Source organism: Hyaena hyaena, unplaced genomic scaffold, assembly GCF_003009895.1.
Source record: "Hyaena hyaena isolate Hyena2069 unplaced genomic scaffold, ASM300989v1 scaffold_555, whole genome shotgun sequence".
NCBI lineage: Eukaryota > Metazoa > Chordata > Mammalia > Carnivora > Hyaenidae > Hyaena > Hyaena hyaena.
In genome coordinates, this window is record NW_024081186.1 from 211,098 (window position 1) to 230,468 (window position 19,371).

General features: G+C 43.2%; 1 protein-coding gene across 1 annotated transcript in view; it reads right to left on the bottom strand.

The window, feature by feature from the left end:
• The window catches only part of AFF2 (AF4/FMR2 family member 2), a 312,864-nt gene that overhangs the window by 149,649 nt on the left and 143,844 nt on the right, over positions 1–19,371 (bottom strand). The window contains exon 5 of the mRNA XM_039256031.1: positions 1,273–1,359. Within this exon, the coding sequence (XP_039111962.1) occupies positions 1,273–1,359 (87 nt within the window). The remainder of the gene's footprint in view (positions 1–1,272; positions 1,360–19,371) is intronic.

The following is a 19,371-nucleotide window of genomic DNA, read 5'->3' on the forward strand; positions in this document are numbered from 1 at the left end:
CTCCTTGGCTGGCACTCGGGGTCTTTCACAGACATGCACTTGCTGGCCAGGGGTTCATCTCTCTCCCGCCTCCCACCACACGACTCTGAGCCAGCCCCTCGACACGATACCAGCATGGATCACACGGCGATCCTTCATCTCGCTGTGCCTTTGCCCATCCTGTTCTTCCACATGGAGTGTTCTTCTCTTGGGCCTTTCTTCGCCCCTCAAAGTTGTTTGCACCCTGCAAATGCCGCCAGCTCTGTGAGCACTTCCTCAACACCCAGGGATTGTTAGATACTTCTCTGAACCTTTTACTCTCTATGAAACTATTTTCTACTTTGTTGTGTCATTTAGCTCATAACATGTAGAGGGCTTTTCTTCATCCCTAACTGTAAGTCTGTTGTATGTCCTCAGAAAATGGTTTCTGAATAAATGGATGGATGGATGAATGGATGGTTAATTGGATGGAAGGAAGGACAGGAGAAAGACATTACTTTTTCTTTTAAAGTGTGTTATTAGAATAGCCATGGTTATTTAGGCATTTTAGAAACTGATGGTGAGAGGAAATTCTTACTGGGAGCAGGTGAGGGGAAAAAACAAAACATTTGACAATAGGACTATAAAAGAAGTTCTGTCAATATGATGTGTTGGCATGTAAAGATCTGTGTGCTTGTGCGCAAGGACTGGAAGGTGACATACAAAATTGAAAATTGATCCATTAGAGTGAAGAGTATAGGTTTTTTTCATTTAAAAAGTCATGGATGGGGAGCCTGGGTGGCTCGGTCGTTTGAGCAACCGACTGGCTCAGGTTATGAACTCACAGTTCGTGGGTTCGAGCCCCACATCGGGCTCTGTGCTGACAGCTCAGAGCCTGGAGCCTGCTTCAGATTCTGTGTCTCCTTCTCTCTCTGTCCCTCTCCCACTTGTGCCTGCTGTCTCTCTCTCTCAAGTAAGTAAACATTAAATAATTTTTTTTAAAAGTCTTGGATGTTGCTGCCAAATCATCTATTTGGTCTTCTTAAGAGATGAGCTACCACTTCTGATTCCTCAGTTCTGAGCACAGTGGCTGTGCTATAGGTAGTGCATCATGCATGCCAGTGTCTGGGGATATATGCCTCTAAAGATTCTCGGTAAAAACAGGATAGCTATTAATATCCCCAAAGGGGCAAGAGGAAGCCTAGATTTTATGGCACCAGAACACCAAGGCCATTTTTAGTTTCGAGAATCCAATGGAAAGACCAGTACAATTAAACTAAGATAAAGGAAAATGGAGGAAGGAAGAGAATTGACCTGTCCTGGGATGGAAAGTGTGTTCTTCTCAGAGTTTCCAGAAGTATGCATGGCAGTGAGAGGAGCAGGCCAGGAATGGGTCATCTCCTGGTGAGGAAAAACAAAGCAACTTTATTTTGGGGCATTGAGAAAATCAAACACCTTCTTGGCACTCAATATAGAAGGGCCCTTTATAAATACTTACTGACTTAGTTAGCCTAATTATTTTCAGGGGAACTTAAATTCATTTGCTCCATTCCCCTGGCCCACACCAGTGCTTGAAGCCTACCTGTGAAACGCATGGCCATCCAACATCCACTTGCACAGTACCAGTGACAGGGAGCTCACTAATGCTGGAAGCAGCCTGTCCCATGTTGACACAGCTCGATCACACTATTCTTCCTGGTCGTGAGCCAAATGCCCGTCTCCCAGGAGCTTCTACCTACGGACAGTACTTTGGAACTGCCCAGAACACGTTCCCTCTTCCTTCGCATGACAAACCTTCAGCTGTTGGAAGACAGTGACCCTGTCCCCTGCTGTTGCCTTTTCTCTAGTCTGAGACATGTGCAGCTGGTTCGTTCATTCATTGGGGACCTTCAACTTTTCTTCTAATGCTTGAGTTCTGCATTCTGTCAACTATCTTAGGTGCTCCCAGGAAGGACTCCTGATTGCCTGGGGCTCTTCTAACTCGCGGTATCCTGGATCAGGTGTGATCTGCCAGCTCAAGGGAGGGCCGCACTATCACTACCCACATTCTGGATACTCCGATACTCATTTCTCTGGGGGTAGCCTAACAGTGACAAGATTGGGTACGTGCCGCTTTTCCCATGCAAAGAAGAGGCAGCCAAGGAGAATTCTTTCTCATTCATAGAGAAGGTTACTTTGAGATTGGCGGCACCATTCCGCCCAGCTGTACACATAATGTGTCTGTGAGTCCAAGTCTCAAAAGTAGGAGGAGCCCTGTGGGCTCCCACTCTCTGTCATTAGCAGGGGCACCTTCTCAATTCCTTCAAACATTCAGTCTGAAAAGAGTTGTTGTTCAAATCTTACTGGAGTCTTAGGGCTCGTGGCCAACACACTTTACCCAAAGAGTAAGGATAATTAAATCACATGCTCAACATCCTGGCACCAGAGGTGACAAAGTTTGTGAAGCGGGAGGGCACCAGCGTGCATCATCAGGCATTTTCATATATAAACATCCAACATAAAAATCAATGCAATAGTGGAAAGAAAGGAGAGCTGTGGGGAGGAGCAGAAAGGATCAAAGTTTATGAAAGGCCATCTTTAATGAGTCAGTTACATAAATTCTTTCCCAATCTTTATGGGTAACATAATTAGTCATTTCAAAGGTAATATTAATAAGAACTCTCAGGTAGCACTAAAACATGTTTTTTTTTTTTCCTTCTATAATTACCGAGTTCAAAAAGAGTCTTTGATGTATGAAGAGCTGTAATGCAAGGAGATACTTCACAGATTCATTCACAGTGCACCACCGAAGCTGAATTTGTAAGTATGATTCAGACAAGGGCTGACACAGATTGGGTTCTACCTAGCACTATTTAACAGGAGGCGCTAAGGACATTAAAAATGCATACAAGATTTAGAGGGGATGCTTAACCTACTTAGGAGAGAGACTATTTTCAAGTGGTTTTGAGTTGTGCATTTGTATGCAGTTGATCACGTATGTGACAAATGCTGTTTATGTATTCATCAAAACTGGCCCAAAGTAACTCTATGTGATAACAGTTTTAAGCCGAATTCTGGTTACTGAATGATTTCTTTTAAATTCTAGATTTTTTTTTTTTCTGATTAAAGCTGGTCTTCTCTAAAATTAGTTCCATTAACAAGATACAGGTCCTAATTTGGCCAGAGCTAATCAAGGGGCAGTGAGCCCCAGCCTGGGATAAGAAGTGTTCTCTTATCAACAACTGGGTAGTATGCCTCAATCAATGAGAGGCTTAGTTGTATCCCCTCAATCAATGAGAGGCTTAGTTGTATCCCTTTTCACCGCTTGCCTTAGAGGTGTGCCTCTGGGCTTTTTAAAAGGTGTTTAATACACCTGGAAGGATGAACTCCCTTCTCAAAGGTGTACCTTCTCCCCCAGGTCATCTGAATTTTCTCTGTGGTGGAATCGGATTATATTGAATTACCCTCAGAGTGCACCACCCTGCTGGCCAATCCACATAGAACTGCAAACACTTTTGCATTTTCAATGACAACTGATTCTCTGTATTTGAAACACGAGACTTCATGAAACGGCAATCCGATTCCATGCTATCACCGATGCATTTGATTAAGGTAGGGAAGATGCAGTTGAAAGGAATATAATTTCCTGAAAGGATGTCTTCAGCAAAGAACGTTGGAGCAAGCTCTTTCACTTCTCAAAATGAGCTAGACCCGTAAGGTGTGGAGAGCTCACAGCAGACCTTCTATTATCATCCTTTTCATTCACACTCAAGGATATTAATCTATTTTTTATGCTCTTGCTATTCCCAAGATAAGAACACCCACACACCCTTAATCCAACTGTACTAAGTCTGCCTACTCATCGGGTAGGGATGAGCACCTGCTCCACAGTGTTGCCAAAGCTTTTACTACAGGCTCCAGTGCCCAGCACCCATGCTTAACACCAAGCCTCACTCCTCCATTAACAACAAAAATCTCACATGCACACACAGACACGCACGAACGTGTAACTGTTCTGTAACTCCTTCATCTCTGGGCTCCTTCGATCCTCCCCAAGAAAGAAATAAAGCAGGGACTCATCTCCTCCTTGGGCAGTGGTAAGTGAATACTGGGACTCCAAAGCATATACTCTTTCCACTACACCAGGTAGGTTGACTGTTATTGTAAAGTTGACTAACATGGTTAATGTAGAAAGGCCTAAGTCAGTAATGATGAGGCAGATGCTTAGATTAATGTGATCTGAAGACTTCACAGTCAAACCCTGAAAAATCAGAAAAGGCACAATTTTCCACCAGTGATTATTTCTTCACCATATTATCCATACTATGGCTTATGGCTAAGACTCTATTGAGTAGACTCACTTTACTGGACTTAGCCACACAAGCTGGGCGTGCCATCGGCTGAGGAGCAGAAGATGGTCTGGATTCCAGACCCTCCTAATTTCAAATGCATCCCATACCCATCTAACATAGAGCTGTCTGACTGGCTGTTATTTGTGATAACTAGGATGTTGCCCAAAGCCTTGTCTTACTCAACTTTGTATCTCCAGTGCCTAGTATGTGGTACCTGGTTAACGTGAGATGTTATTAGCATCTACAGCTTCTATGCATGAATTAATTATAACCATATCAAGATTTCCCAAGTGCTTACAGTGCACTAGACACTTATTTCCCACACTCAGTCTTTTTGTCCTACAAACTAAAGAGGCATGAGTTACCATCATACTGCTCTGGAGACACAAAGAGGTGACATGACTTGTCCAAGGCCACAATTACTAAATGGCAGGGTCTGTTGGGTGAATTCCCTGCCTTTTGCTCTACTAACTTGTACTGAGTAGTCATCATGTACCAATCACTGGGATCTAGAAAGAATAAAAAGTCAAGAACCTTCCTGAGAAGGGCTTGCTTGGTTTGATATACTAATCACCTCGCGAGGAAGATGTGCCAAGGCATCAGGGAAGAATGCACTATGTGAGGCCTTTGGAAAAGGTTTCATAGTGAAGGCAAGAGGAGGCGTGTGTGTGCACATACGTGTGTGTGTGTGTGTGTGTATGTGTGTGTGTGTGCCTGAGTGTGTATGCCTTCCAGAGGCTAACATTATATGTGGCACACAGTAGATGTATAAGCAGTGTATGTTTAGGTTAAAGAGCATAACATAAATATTCAGGTCTTTACCTCGAAGAGTTAACTGAAGAGATGATTCCGTTTTCAGATAACCACCTTAATGAATACAATGGTGGTATCTCACATATTTCATTGTTGTTGTTGTTGTTAGAATCAGAAAGATCCCCAAAAGATCCCTGGACTAAGAGTAAGGAGAGCTTAACTCATGTCTGACTTTAGCCAAAAGCTACCTGAGTGACCCTGGTCAAGTTGATTGCCCTCTCTGAGCCACAGGGGAAAGGGAGCTAATGTGCGCGCAAGGTTCCAGGAAGCACAGTGTCAAACACAGGGTTTGTGGCAAGTAGGCCCGCAAGCAGATCTAGGGCATTGCCAGCACGAGCCCAGCAGACAAGTAGCTCAGGCTCCATCCAGGGCTCCCGATGAGAGGGGCTCTGTCCACCTTCCCCCTTCCCCCTGCTGAAATGCTAAGAACAGAAGAAATACAGTTCTGGTGATGAAGAGCAACAGTAAGTGAGAATAGCTGAATGGTTTTAAAATACAAGTATGATTGAATAGAAGTCCATGAAATCAGGCCAGAGTTTCTTTTCACAGAGTCCTGGACTGAAATGAACTTGGACTCCAACTTCCATTGGGGGAGGAGATATTTTCCTTCTGTTGTTCATTCCAGAAAGTTTAATAGGACAGTAAATATACATGCTGCATTGTCTGACACGCCTCTGGGGCCTAAGGAGGCAGGAGCATCACATCCCCCTTTCTCCAAAACAAACGTAAACCTGAAACTACTGAGTGCAGCCCATGTGCCCCAGCTCTGTGAATGAGGTATGTTCACTGGAGGGTCAAATCTGCTTCTTTAGCCGAAGTGCCCTTCTTTCCTCCTGAGCAAGACCACGTGCGTATGTGTTGGGTGTGTGTGTACGGGGGAGGGGGTGTTAATAACTTACTAGAAAACCTCATTTGCTTGAATGATTTAGAACCTTTGTGCCCACGGGCCCCAGCAAGTCTCTGAAGAGGCAGGAATGGGGCCTGAGGTGGAGGTAGGCATCAGGGTTGCCAGGCAATAAGGGTCAAAGGTCCTTGGGGTGCCCAGCAGAGCCTGTCTGGGGAGCTGGGCCTCAGGAGAACAGCAGCCAAACCACGCCTTCTGCTATCACTTGCTAACTGGCTCTTAGGAGGTTCTGCTTCTCCCCGAGAGCAGAGGAACACCAGGCAGGGGTATCAGCACCAATACCCGCAGCAGCAGCGACGCTGTTCAGTAGGAAATGGGCCACAGGGCTGAGGTGGGCCATGGCGTGGGTCCCCGGAGGGGCCGAGCAGTCAGCTGGGAGAGGAGCATGCATAGGCTGTCACTCCCAGTGTGGCCTCCCAGCAGGCAGCCCCTGCAGAGATGTGCACCTGCTCCTCCTGGCAGCTCTTCTTCCCAGCAGGCCCTGTGAGGACAAGAGCTGCGGGCTGGAATCCTTTGGGCCAGGGTCGTAAAAGTACTCATGCAAGAAAGGAGGGTGCAGGGGAAGAGCTACTGGTATCTCTCTCTCTGTCTCTCTGGGTCTCTCTCCCCTCTGGGCCCTGTGTTTCCCAGAATGTTTTGTCTTAAAGATGCTCCTACAAAATGTCCCGCTTACTCAGAGTTCAAGGGCTTGTTAACCCTGGCCAGGCCACAATCTAGAACATCCATACCACTTGGGAAATGAGGTCCTAGTTGGAAGACTGGATTGCCACAGTCCATCTTGACCTCCCTGAGGCATTTACCAAACCTCCCACAGAACTCCTACAGCTAAGGATGGAGAAGTGCGAGGTGCATTATCATGCCCTAAGCTGAATAAACTTACACAGATTGTTGAGTAAATAAGGTCAACCTAGAAGGCAGCCTCCAGAGGCGTTTCCTAGGGCTCTGCCATTTGTGGTCCTTCCTTGTTTGTCAATTTTAATGATAATAACGCCTTACTTTTTATTGGGATTTTTGACTGAAAGAGATACTCTCAGAAACACTATCTCATTTAATCAATAACTTAAGGACATACAGAATGTCTGCTTATCAAAACTGTCGGTGACGCTAAACTGTGATAATCAAAATTCAGAAAGACGTTGCAAACCTGGCCTAAGGCCAAGAAGATGAATCTTAACAGAGGTAAATGAAAACTGCAATTATGTTCTGCAAACCAAGTGTAAAATTGCAGAATGAGAAAGCCCACCTGAATTAACTGTAATTCATGGGATGAGAACGCAAGGGTTTTAGGTGACCCCGAAGCAAACTTGGGGGCATTTAGCAGCCAAAAGAACCACTGCCAACACAGGTGACATTAAGGTAAGTATGCTGCCTACAACGTGGAAGACAATAGCTGATTGCACACAATAGTATGCGGTACGGGACAGACCATATCTGAAACACAGTGCCATCCTGGGTGGCCCATTTCAGCAGGGGCCTTGGAAGACTGCAGCCTCTTAACAGGGATGACCCCTAGAAATGTAAGAGCTTGGAAAGCTCATGACATGTATAAATGCAATTTATAAGAGAACTTTTTTTAATTAAAAACTTTTTTTATGTTTATTGATTACTGAGACAGAGAGAAACAGAGCATGAGTCAGGGAGGGGCAGAGAGAGAGAGGGAGACACAGAATCCGAAGCAGGCTCCAGGCTCTGAGCTGTCACCACAGAGCCCGATGCGGGGGTTAAACCTACAAACCGTGAGATCATGACCTGAGCCAGAGCTGGATGCTTAACCGACTGAGCCACCCAGGTGCCCCTAAAAGAGAACATTTAGTCTACACAAGAGGGAGACTGAGGGAAGGTCTGAGAGGTGCATTCAAACACCCTAAGGGCTCTCACATGGGAGAGATTTGGAACCTGCTTTGTGGACCAAGAGGTTAGGACTTGTCCTGTGGGGAGAAGTTATCAGGGAACCAACGTTAGCTCAAACTATACAAGATTTTCCACGCATGTGGACTTTTCAACCACAAAGCCTACTGCTTTGGAAGGCAATGGGGGCTCATGTCTAAAGGCAGGGGGGCCTCTGCCCAGGGTACTAGAATTCCTAGAGAGGCAGGGGAGGGTGGTTAAGGAATAACTTCACTGCCTTCCCTGAGCCTGTGATCGTCTTCTTCATCTCGGTGAAGCCGAGGATATTTGCGATGCAAAACTGAATCTGAAACAGCAGGCTTTGTTGTTACTGTTGCTGTTTTACGTGACATGCACACGTGGCTGACCACACTGGCTAAGGAAATCCATCACCATCCTGGGGACGGTGGGGAAGGAGGGCTGCACAGGGCCTGCTGGCTCGTGGTGAGCCGGCTAACAGCTCGATTTGTCTGACTGTTTGCTCAGCTCTTGGAAAGTCCGACAACAGTGGAACCATAGACTTTTCTGGGCTTGATCACTGATGCTCCTGCCAAACCTCTCAAGTGGTCAAAATGCTGTTCCATGAAACTGAATGGATACTCTTCTCTTTGGAATGGCCTTAAGACAGCCTCCTGAGACTACATCTCTGATTTTTATGCAAGTGTCGGCAGGAAAGAAGCATAAAATCAACTGTCATATTAAACATAACCTCCCAACAATGGGCCAACACATCATGCAACCCAGCAGAAAGAAAGAAAGGAAGGAAGGAAGGAAGGAAGGAAGGAAGGAAGGAAGGAAGGAAGGAAGGAAAAGGCTAATTTTTTAAAAAGTTTCTAACGCTAAGTGATGATTTCATTGACATGTTATAAAAATTCTGACAGTATTTCTTTCTTCAAATAAATAACTGACTGCTTTATTCAAAGCTCTCTAGTGCCAGCAATTGTTTCAGGGACTCTGGAAATTTTATCCACTGGCCCCAGGACTGTACATGCACAAGGTGCAGCTCACACTGGCTGCTTTCACATTAAAAAAAATTAAAATATAATATTATAGCTATTTTCTTCAGAGCAACTTCAGCGGATAGAATGACACATCATAGCATAAAAGAATTCTTTAAAAAACTTTGTTTAATGTTTATTTATTTTTCAGAGAGACAGAACATGAGCAGGGAAGGGGCAGAGAGCGAGGGAGACCTAGAATCTGATGCAGGCTCCAGGCTCTGAGCTGTCAGCACAGAGCCTGACATGGGGCTCAAACTCACAAACTGCAAGATCATGACCTGAAGTCAGATGCTTAACCGACTGAGCCACCTACGTGCCCCTAATAAAAGAATTCTTTATGGCTAACCTAGAACCCGGGTCAGCTAAATCAATTTGACAAAATTTACACACCTTCATTGGCTGCTCCCCCAGCACCATCTTTAATGATCTACTTTGATTTCATTCATCCAAAAAACATTTCTTATGGGTCTGCTCTCTGCAAGGTATCTAAGAGCTGGGTAGCTGGAGCAGGTTCAGGTACAGGGTGCGGCTGGCTCTAGGTAACCAAAGTATTCATAATTAGAATGAGTATAAGATAATAACAGTTATTAGTTATCATTCAAAAGTAGAGCTAAAATAAACCTGTCAGAGTTGAATCAGAAACAAAAAAAGAGGAACATTCGATTTGTTATCATGTTCCAGAAATCACCCAAGAGATTTGCTGATCTCACATTGTGGGACAGACAGACAGAGGTTGCAGATGTAGCAACACAGATTCTGCTGTAAGTCAAAGACAAGTCCAGGCAAAGGGAGGCAAGAAGGTACATTTCTTGCAATCCTCAGTCTAAGCTTTATAAAAGACTTACAGGAGGCATCAGTATTCCTTTCTAAAGGCTGCTATAGCTTTTCAAACATGATAGCTTTCTTGTAGTTTACACTTATCACATTAAGAAAAATGGTAATGAGGAGTTCATGACAACTGCTTTTAGAAGGAACAAAGGCTCAATTGCTGAGGAAAAAAAGAAGTAATATCTATTTTCATGGCAAGAGCCCTCCAGTGAACAACTTGGCCGTAGCTTTGCTCTCTCATTATTTCTGAGCTCAGGAAAAATAAGGCATCGGGCCACTAATACCAGCTGAAACTCCAGCCAATATGATTTGCATGGAATTGTCTTCCCTCTGAAACAGCTATTTCAATCTTAGACTCACAGAATCACAGCGCCAGGGGGGGATGAAAGAGAACTGATTTGCCCCATTCACATGAAATTAACTAACAAATTGATCATAAGGTGTTGGTCTCGCTATTGAACACCAGGCCCTCCTCCCTCATCAACACACTCTTCCCAATAAAAATAAAAATAAGCCAACAGAGACATCAAACTCTGCAGTTGCCTGAATTTAACAACATCAAAACCACGACTAAGCCTCAGTGAAATTGATTCAGAAAGCCTCCTCAGAATATTCCAAGCCCCTAACAGGCTGAGTATTCTTCACTGCCTGGACAGTCACTCCTTTCTCCAGATGACTTTCTTTATGCAATTACTTCAAATAATGGGAAATAAATAGCTTCTTTATTCCATATTAAGAGTGGCAAAGAAGCGGCACAAGCGAGAGCCGTATCTTTTTCTAAAGGGACATCTAGCTAATGGAGAAAGAGAACATTCTAAACTCAATATGAACACTCTAGGGGCCAGGCGGTGTGGACATAAAACATTGGCCCATAGGCATTATAACATTATAAGCTTCAGTCCTGGGTTAAAATCAGGAAGGCTGGTCCTTCTCTGCCTTGGTGAAAACAGCTATTTGCCAAACAGCATAAACTAGAAGTAGCTACTGACATGCTATGTCTTTGGAAATCAGAAAAAAAAAAAGATACTATATACCAGGTATTTGCTAAACAGAAATCCAATCTGACTCTGGCATTTCATCACCTAGTCATGTTTTGGTATTTTTAAAATCTAATTTATTTTTTTAAATTTATATCCAAGGTAGTTAGCATATAGTGCAACAATGATTTGAGGAGTAGATTCCTTAATGCCCCTGACCTATTTAGCCCATCCCCCCTCTCACACCCCTCCGGTAACCCTCTGTTTGTTCTCCATATTTAAGAGTCTCTTATGTTTTTGTTCCTTTCTCTGTTTTTATATTATTTTTGCTTCCCTTCCCTTATGTTCATCTGTTCTGTGTCTTAAAGTCCTAATATGAGTGAAGTCATATGATATTTGTCTTTTTGTGACTAATTTTGGCACTTTTTTTAAAATGACAGGGTAACAATCACAGATAGAGTCTATTATCAAAGTGTCTTTTTATTAAGAGTTTCCCATTGGCATCTTTGAGGCACAACCAACTCCTCCCAGTCCTGCCAAGCTTTTTCCAATGGCCTTGTAGGAGTCCATTGCCCATGGATGCCTCTAAATCTCCTTTAAACCTCTATCTGTTTCAGCCTATACCATCTTTTGGGGTAACCGGATCAATACTTTTACTCCCTCCTATAAATTTTGGAAACCTCCAAAGAGAAGATCCAAAGAGAGCAATGTCAAACCATTTGCCGGAAAGCTTCTAATGAGCAAACGTTACATTGAGTTTGCGATAAATAAATCAATAAATAAATGCACATGGAGGATGCTCCCTCACAAACCTGCCTGTCTCAGGCCTGGGCTTCAGATCGTGGTGCGTAATCAACTCTTGTCTGAACGCCGGGTGTCAACCAGTGGTTTTCTACTGGGCTCCAGTCACATGCTTCTCCCCAGCACAACAGCACCCAACCCCCACCCACCCACAGCCATCCCACCACTGACTCCTGCCCATCTAGTCTGTCCTTCATTTGCTTTCAAAAAGAAAAGAAATGTGCAAAATCATTAAAAACAATCGTGGACAGGGATTTGCAAGCTACCCACAGAGACTGTTATGCAGCTGACAGAAATCAACATGGCAGGGTCTCTGGGCTAATTAAACACATATGACAATTTGAAAAGCTGCAAAGTGCCTTATGAACCATGGAGTGGTCAAAAATGAAAAAGAAAAAAATGTTGTGTATTAAAGATGTGAAAGGAGCTCGTCTATTAATAATTAGGAAAACCATCACAGGGGCAATTTTGACTCCTCAGCTAAACCACACTGGAATCTGAGAGGGGTTGAAACACAGAATTCAAAGTCACACTTTGAGGATATTTGGAATTGCTGAATGACAAGTAAGAAGGGTTACCATTCGGAGCACCTGGGTGGTTCAAGTCAGTTGGGTGGCCGACTTCAGCTCAGGTTATGATCTCATGGCTCGTGAGTTCGAGCCCTGTGTCCGGCTCTGTGCTGACAGCTCAGAGCCTGCAACCTGTTTCCCTCTCTCTCTGCCCCACCCATGCTTGCACTCTGTCTCTGTCTCTCAAAAATGAATAAATATTTTTAAAAAATTAAAAAAAAAAAGAGTCACCATTAAATCCAATAGAAGTTTACACAGATTTAGTGGTGAGAATTCCCTGGATATTTCAATGTTTCATTTATGCTGTCGTGTTTCATCCACTCAAGGATCCAGAGAAGTCGTTCCTGTTGTTCTCATTTCACAGATCAGATAGAGGCGTCCCACAGAAGAGCAACCTCTGGCAGAAACTCATGCAGCCGGCACGTGGTGGGTGAAGGACCTCTGTCCAGGTGGTGGCTTTCACTGTGGGCTTTGGCCACCACTGCGCTCCATCACGATGGGCTCTCTAAATGGGAACGTTGTTGAACATGCAGCAGGAACCAGGCGTTGTCACCTTGCTGCAGGCCAATCATACCCCAGTGGCTTTAGGAGCTACTTACGAAGTGTTTTGAAGCCACTGCCCTCACTCATGCTAGTTTTTCAATTCATTGTCACGTGTGCATCACACAACCCGGACGGCACAGACGAGAAAGTAAGCCTTGTCACTAACACAGAATCCAATGACTGTTCACAGGACTTAGGCCATTTTTAAGGTTAATCACCTGGGTCTAGGGGCCCTGTAATTGCTTTAGATCAAGGTGTAGGCGAGCCAACTCCCCTAGGAAGTAATGGGTTGTCTGAAACCACATCACCTTAGGTGAATACCTCAAAAGATGAAAAAGCTGAAGAGGGCAGAAAAGAGGGAGTGAAAGAGAGGGAAGGGTGAATATGAATCGGTGCAGGGTTTTTATCATATCATCTTTCTAGAAAGGGCCCTTCCAGGGTCTCACGTACCCTTTGGTTCGCAGAGCCTGGGGATGAAGGCATTATCACTCCTATTGAACACTGGGGAAGGAACTTACATTTCTCTCCTCTTCTCTCCTCTGTTGGGACATTCACTTTATCTCTTTCTGCCTACTTAGCCTGCTTTTTGGTTCTTTTTATATAGTAAGAGTACTGCTCAGAGCTAGTGACCAATATATTCTACATAAGCCTCAGGATGAAAATAAATTATTCACATAGACTCTAAACATGGTTAAGGGTACAGAGTCAAAAAGTAAAACTAGAGGCACTTGGGTGGCTCAGTCACTGAAGCATCAGACTTTGGCTCAGGTCATGATCTCACAGCTACTGGGTTCGAGCCCTGTGTCGAGGTCTGTGCTGACAGCTCAGGGCCTGGAGCCTGGAGCCTGCTTCAGATTCTGCATGTCCTCTCTCTGCTCCTCCCCCACTTGTGCTCTGTTTCTATCTCCCTCTCTTTCTCGAAAATAAATAAACATTAAAAAACTAAAACTAGATTTGGTTTTATTTAATGATAAGACTCAAAATGATGACCTATGAAGATCTTAAGAGAGAAGTTGGGGTAGTTCTCGTCACTAGAATTTTCAGCAACAATGGAAATACCGGTATTTTGTACTAACCAATGATAGCCACTGGCCACATGTGGCTATTGAGGGCTTACAATGTGCCTAATGGACTGAGGACATGAACTTCTATTATAATTTAACTAATTTAAACTTCAGTAACCAGTCACATGTGGCTACTGGTACTGTGCTGGACAGAGCAAAGTAGTCAACACTTCAAATTTCCAGGTGGAAAACCTGAGGCCCATAATGGTTCAGAGACGAGCCAAGGGTTACAAAAGAAGGTAGTGGGTGGGTCAGGACTAGCCGTGAGGTCTCTTAATGCCCAGTCCAGTGCCTTCCTTTTACTCCCAGTTCTTCCAAAGGCTGGGGCTCTGTGGTCTTTGCTAAATGACACAGACCACCATTCACTTCGGTATCAAAAGTGCTCGGTGTGTGAGGCTGTGCTAGGGGCTCTTGGGCTGAAGAACAGGAAAGAGGCTGCAGGATTTGAGGGTATCCAAGCTCCTTGGGTTTTCTCCAGCCCTCAACAGGTCCCAAGAAGTTGGAAGGGACTGAAGAGAAAACTACCAGAGGCCCAGGTAGCCGGGATGCTTTTATCTGCTGTAGCTTTAGATGGGCCTTTGATCTGCATTTTGTGTTCTGGCAAATTCTAATAAACAAGTTGCCAGGGTTGGCTTGTGTTAGCATGATCATCCCAGGAATGGAAGATCTGGGGGGACTGTGTCTATTTTGACACAATCTCTGCTGTGAGGCTGAGTGTCTAATGGAAGCAACATACCATTTTTCAGTTATAAAACAGTCTGGAAAACTCTCTCTGGAGGAGAAAACCCACACGTCATGGAGGCATCTTTCTTGTGACCATGATGATAAATGAACACAGCGAATGGTACCAAATCAGCCCCTTTAACATTTTTGAAGAGATTCGGGTCAGCTCTCTCCGATTACAGTAGCATATGGGGCCCCCACTTTTGCTTTTCATCGATGCCTTGTTTAAAGCGATAATGCCAACCTTATTGGACTTTGAGGAGCAATATTAAAAATGGGTTAGAGTAAAGGTATTAAATAATACTTGGCAATGGAAAAACCTAGAACAAAAAGTAGTGCTAAATACATTATTTGAAGAAATAAGAAATGGAGTCATCATAATGCCTAATATTCATATAACTATTCTACTTACTGAACACTATTATCTGCTTATTAACTTCACGGAAAACATTATTACTTTAGCAAGGGTGGACATGATACTGTGAGACCATTTTCTTTAACCATCCCTCTACAAACTGAAGTCACTCGACAAACACCTACCTCTAGGCACTTTATGATCTACCCACACTCGTCACTTTCATGAACATGTCGGGGGTGGAGGGGCTTCGGAGCTCAGCCAAAGGGACAGAGCCTCTGATCTAAGGAGCCTCACGTTATGCCACGAGAGGCACAAGTGACAAGTGCAGATGTAGAAAAGGTGGTGAGGGGACCCAGAGGAAGGAGAGAGGGATTCACTTCATTTGGACAGCTAGGGTTTCAGAGAAGAAATGATCCTAATGCTGGCTCTTCTATGGTGTGAACAGGAGTCTACAAGGCAGATAAGAGTGGATGAGGTTCCAGACAGAGGTAGGGGGGGCGGCAGGGGGAAGGAAGTCTGTCGAGAATGGAGGACATGCGGCAACAGGCAAGGCAGGCATGAGTGATAACCTACAGGAAGGGCCATGACTGCCGAGATAAGGATTTGGCAGTTTCTCCTCTAGGTGCTGGGGAAGCACAGTACCTCTGCTTGAATACCTCTGGTAACGGAACCCTCACTTCCTTTCATCTTCAGACAAACCCATCAATTAGAACAGGGGAGAGAAGAAGGACCTAATATTTACCCCATGTTCCGAGCACTGTTCTAGGGGCTTAACACACCTTGGCCCATTCAATCTTCCCACTAATCCTGAAAATTGCACAGTATTATCCCCTTTTGTAAATGAGATCCAGAATGGCAAAGTTACCCAAGAATGCTCGGCAGGTGAAGAGAGCCAAGCTCTACTTCCTCAACCATGATGTTTCCCTAGAAAATTCTTCCTTTTACTGCTCAGATACTTATCCCCTTGGAACTGCTCCTCAGGGGTTGGGTTCTACCAGTTGAGGCATCCTCACTTAAATCCAGGCTTGAGCCTCGCTCCCACACTGCTCTCACACCCTAAGTTCTTCAGGCAGCTGTGGCCTGCTCCCTCTTCTAGTTCAGTCTTCTTTCAGTCAGCCTACCTCTTTGGCCACTCTCAGTTTGAATCCACTCACTATTCTGCTTACTCTTTGCTAAATGCATTTCAGTTCAGCCACATGCCTCTTAAAATTTGTTATGAAACTCATGTAAATTTTAGAAATTGAGAGAATTTAGAAAAGGAAAAAAAAAAAACAACCCTCACCCATAATCCTGTCACTCTAACAAAATAAGAACTATTATTTCAGGGTATTTTCCTTTAGTTTCTTTTTATTCATATCTTTACATAGCTATAAAAAGTAAGTACATAAAATGTTATAGTCTAGTTATTTCACTTAACAGTACATTGTAAGGTTTTTTTCTCCCCATGTCGCTACATCATCCTCAAAGCCATCTTTTTAATGACCGTTTATTTTTCTCAGTGTAGAAATCAGAATTTGCTTAACAATCCATCTACAGTTGGACATATAGCAGCACTCTTTGCTACTGCCAATAATGTTGTAATGAATGACTTTGTTCGTGTAGTTTTTCTAGGGGTTTAGATTTCCCCCATAGCTTGGTCTCCCCAAAATGGAATGATAGATTATCAACATTCTTCTAAATATGAGGTGGCCAAGCTAAATAAATGTAGAGGCACACCATGTCATAACTGAAAAGATGCCTCAAGGTAAATTGATCAATAGATACAATGCACCACTAACTAGCATTCAAGCAGGATTCTCTGTAAATGTAGACAACATGTTTCCAAAATTCATGTGGAAAGAAAAGGAAACTAGAATAGTGAAACCAATTTAGGAAAAGAATGAAGTTGGAAGATTCACATTATCCTAATTTTTAAGACTTGCTATAAAGCTACAGTAAGACCAAAAGATATTATGGTTTTGGGTGAAGGCCAAGGACGTGGACCAATGGAAAAGACTAAAGAATACAGAAATAGAACCACATAAATAAGGCCAATCGACTTTTTACAAAAATGCAAAGTCAATCCAATAGAGAAAGATAGTCTTTTCGACAAAAGGTGTTAGAGCACAATGAGCCATAAGCTTCAACCTACACCTCACGACACATACCAAAATTAATTCAAAACAGATCAAAGACCTAAATGTAAAGCATAAAACTCCAAAATTCTTAGACCAAAACACGGGAGAAAATGTTTATGACCTTGGGTGAGACAACAAGTTCTTAGGCTTAACATCAAAATATAATCCCCAAAAGAAAAAAATGATAAATTTGAGTTCAGCAAATTAAGAACTTTTGCTCTTAGAAGGACACCGTCAAGGAAATGAAAAGACAACCCACGGTCTGGAAGAAAATATTTGTAAAGCACATATTTGACCACAAACTTATATCTAGTACATATACAGAGCTTTGAAAATTCAACAGTAAGGTAACAATCTGATTTTGAAAATGGGTAACCGATTTGAATGGACAATTCATCAAAGAAGACATAGAAAAATGAAAATAAGCACATGCAAAGATGCTCAACATTATCAGTCATTTGGGAAAATGCAATTTAAAACTACAATGATATATCACAACATACTTATTTTTTCATTTTCTCATTTTTTATTTATTTTTGAGAGAGAGAGAGGGAGGGAGGGTAGGAGAGAGAGAAGGAGAGGGGGGGGGGAGAGAGAGGGAACAAATGGAGAGGGGCAGAGCGAGAGGGAGACACAGAATCTGCAGCAGGTTCCAGGTTCTGAGCTGTCAGCAAAGAGCCTGATGTGGGGCTCGAACTCATGGACTGCAAGATCATGACCTGAGCCGAAGTCAGACCCTTAACCGACTGAGGTACCCAGGTGCCCATACCACTACACACTTATTAAAAAGGCTTAAATTAAAAAAAAATAACAATAAGACCAAGTGCTAGCAAGGATGTAAACTAGGTCTTTCATAAATTGCTGGTGTGAATGCAAAATAGTACAGCCACTCTGGAAACCATTCAGCCCATTTTAAAGATAGAGCTAAACATACACTTGACCCACAGCAACCCTACTCCTGGGTACACATCCAAGACAAAGACATATGATCCACACAAAAATCTGTATTTGATTATTAATAGCAACATTATAATCACCAAAAAGCTAGAAACAACCCAAATGTTCTTCAAAGGATGAATGGATAAACAAATTGTGAAGGATCCATGTAATGGAAATGTTACTCAGGAATAGAAGGGAATGAATGATTTCTAAACACAACAACCTGAATGAATTTCCAAGGCATACGCTGAGTGAGAGAATCACTATGGAAAGATTACATACTGCATGATTCTGTTTATATATGGTATTCTGGGAAAGGCAACAGATCAGTGGTTGCTAGGGGGTGAGGGTAGGGAGGAGGGTCTCACTGCAAAAGGGTAATATAAAGGAATTCTTTGGAATACTGGAATTGTTTTATATTCTGTTAAAGGTGATGGTTACAGGAATCTATATATTCATTAGCATTCATTGGAATGTAACTTAAAAAAAAGGTAAATTGTACTGGATGTAATTTTTAAAAAAATGTGCTGGCCAGAAATCAATAGCACATGCCAAGTGTGGTCTAAGTAGAACCAAGCAGAGCAGATCTATCCCCTTCTTACTTCTAGGAGTTCTAGACCAGGGTTCGGCAAACTAGCTCTCACAGGCTAATTCTGGCCCACTGCCTGTTTTTGTAAATAAAGTTTTATTGGAACACAGTCACAAGCATTATTTTTACACATTGTCTATGGATGTTTTCATGCTAAAACAACAGAGTTGAGCTGTTGAGACAGAGACCAAAAGGCCTAAAAAGCCAAATATATTTACAATCTAGCCCTTTACAGGAAAAGTTTGCTGAACCCTGCTCTAGATACTTGCACAAAAACATTTTGGGGCAGTAATACATGTTATCGCTAAACTTTTTCTTGTCTGCTCTAAACAGTGGTGGACTCGAGTGCATTACCACATAGATATGCCGCTATGAAACGGTTTTAGATCTGGTCCATCTGGTAGGCTTGTTCTCTTGATTTTGACACATAGTATTATTAGCAATCTTGCCTAGCCTCATCACTCTCCACTGAGTTAGGAGCTGAGGTCTGTAGTAATAACTTAAAACTTATTTCTTCAGCCCTGTAACCTCATGGTGGAAGGCAGAATGCATAATGGTTAACAGCATGGACTCTGAAGCCAGGCTGCCTGGGTTGAGATCTTGGTTCTGCCACTGGCTAACTGTTGGGCTTGGAAAGTCACTCAAGCTCAAAGTTCTTCCATTTCATTATCTGTATCAGTGGGGATGATAAATAGCACATGCTTCCTGGCGTCAGTAGGGTGATTATATGAATCTAGCCTTAGAAGAGGGCTAGGTACAAACAACTGCTGTGCAAGCGTTTGATATTGTTATTAGTGTATGCATTCAATTCAGGCCAAACCGAGTTCTAATCCTGTTTCATCCTCTTGGTGGCTGTATGATTATGTGCTTTGGGACAATTTATTTCACCTCTTTGGGGCCTCCAGACTACCCTTGACCCATCAGTCAGTGGTCTCTGGGTAATGAGCTAAGCACTGCTGGAGAAATTAC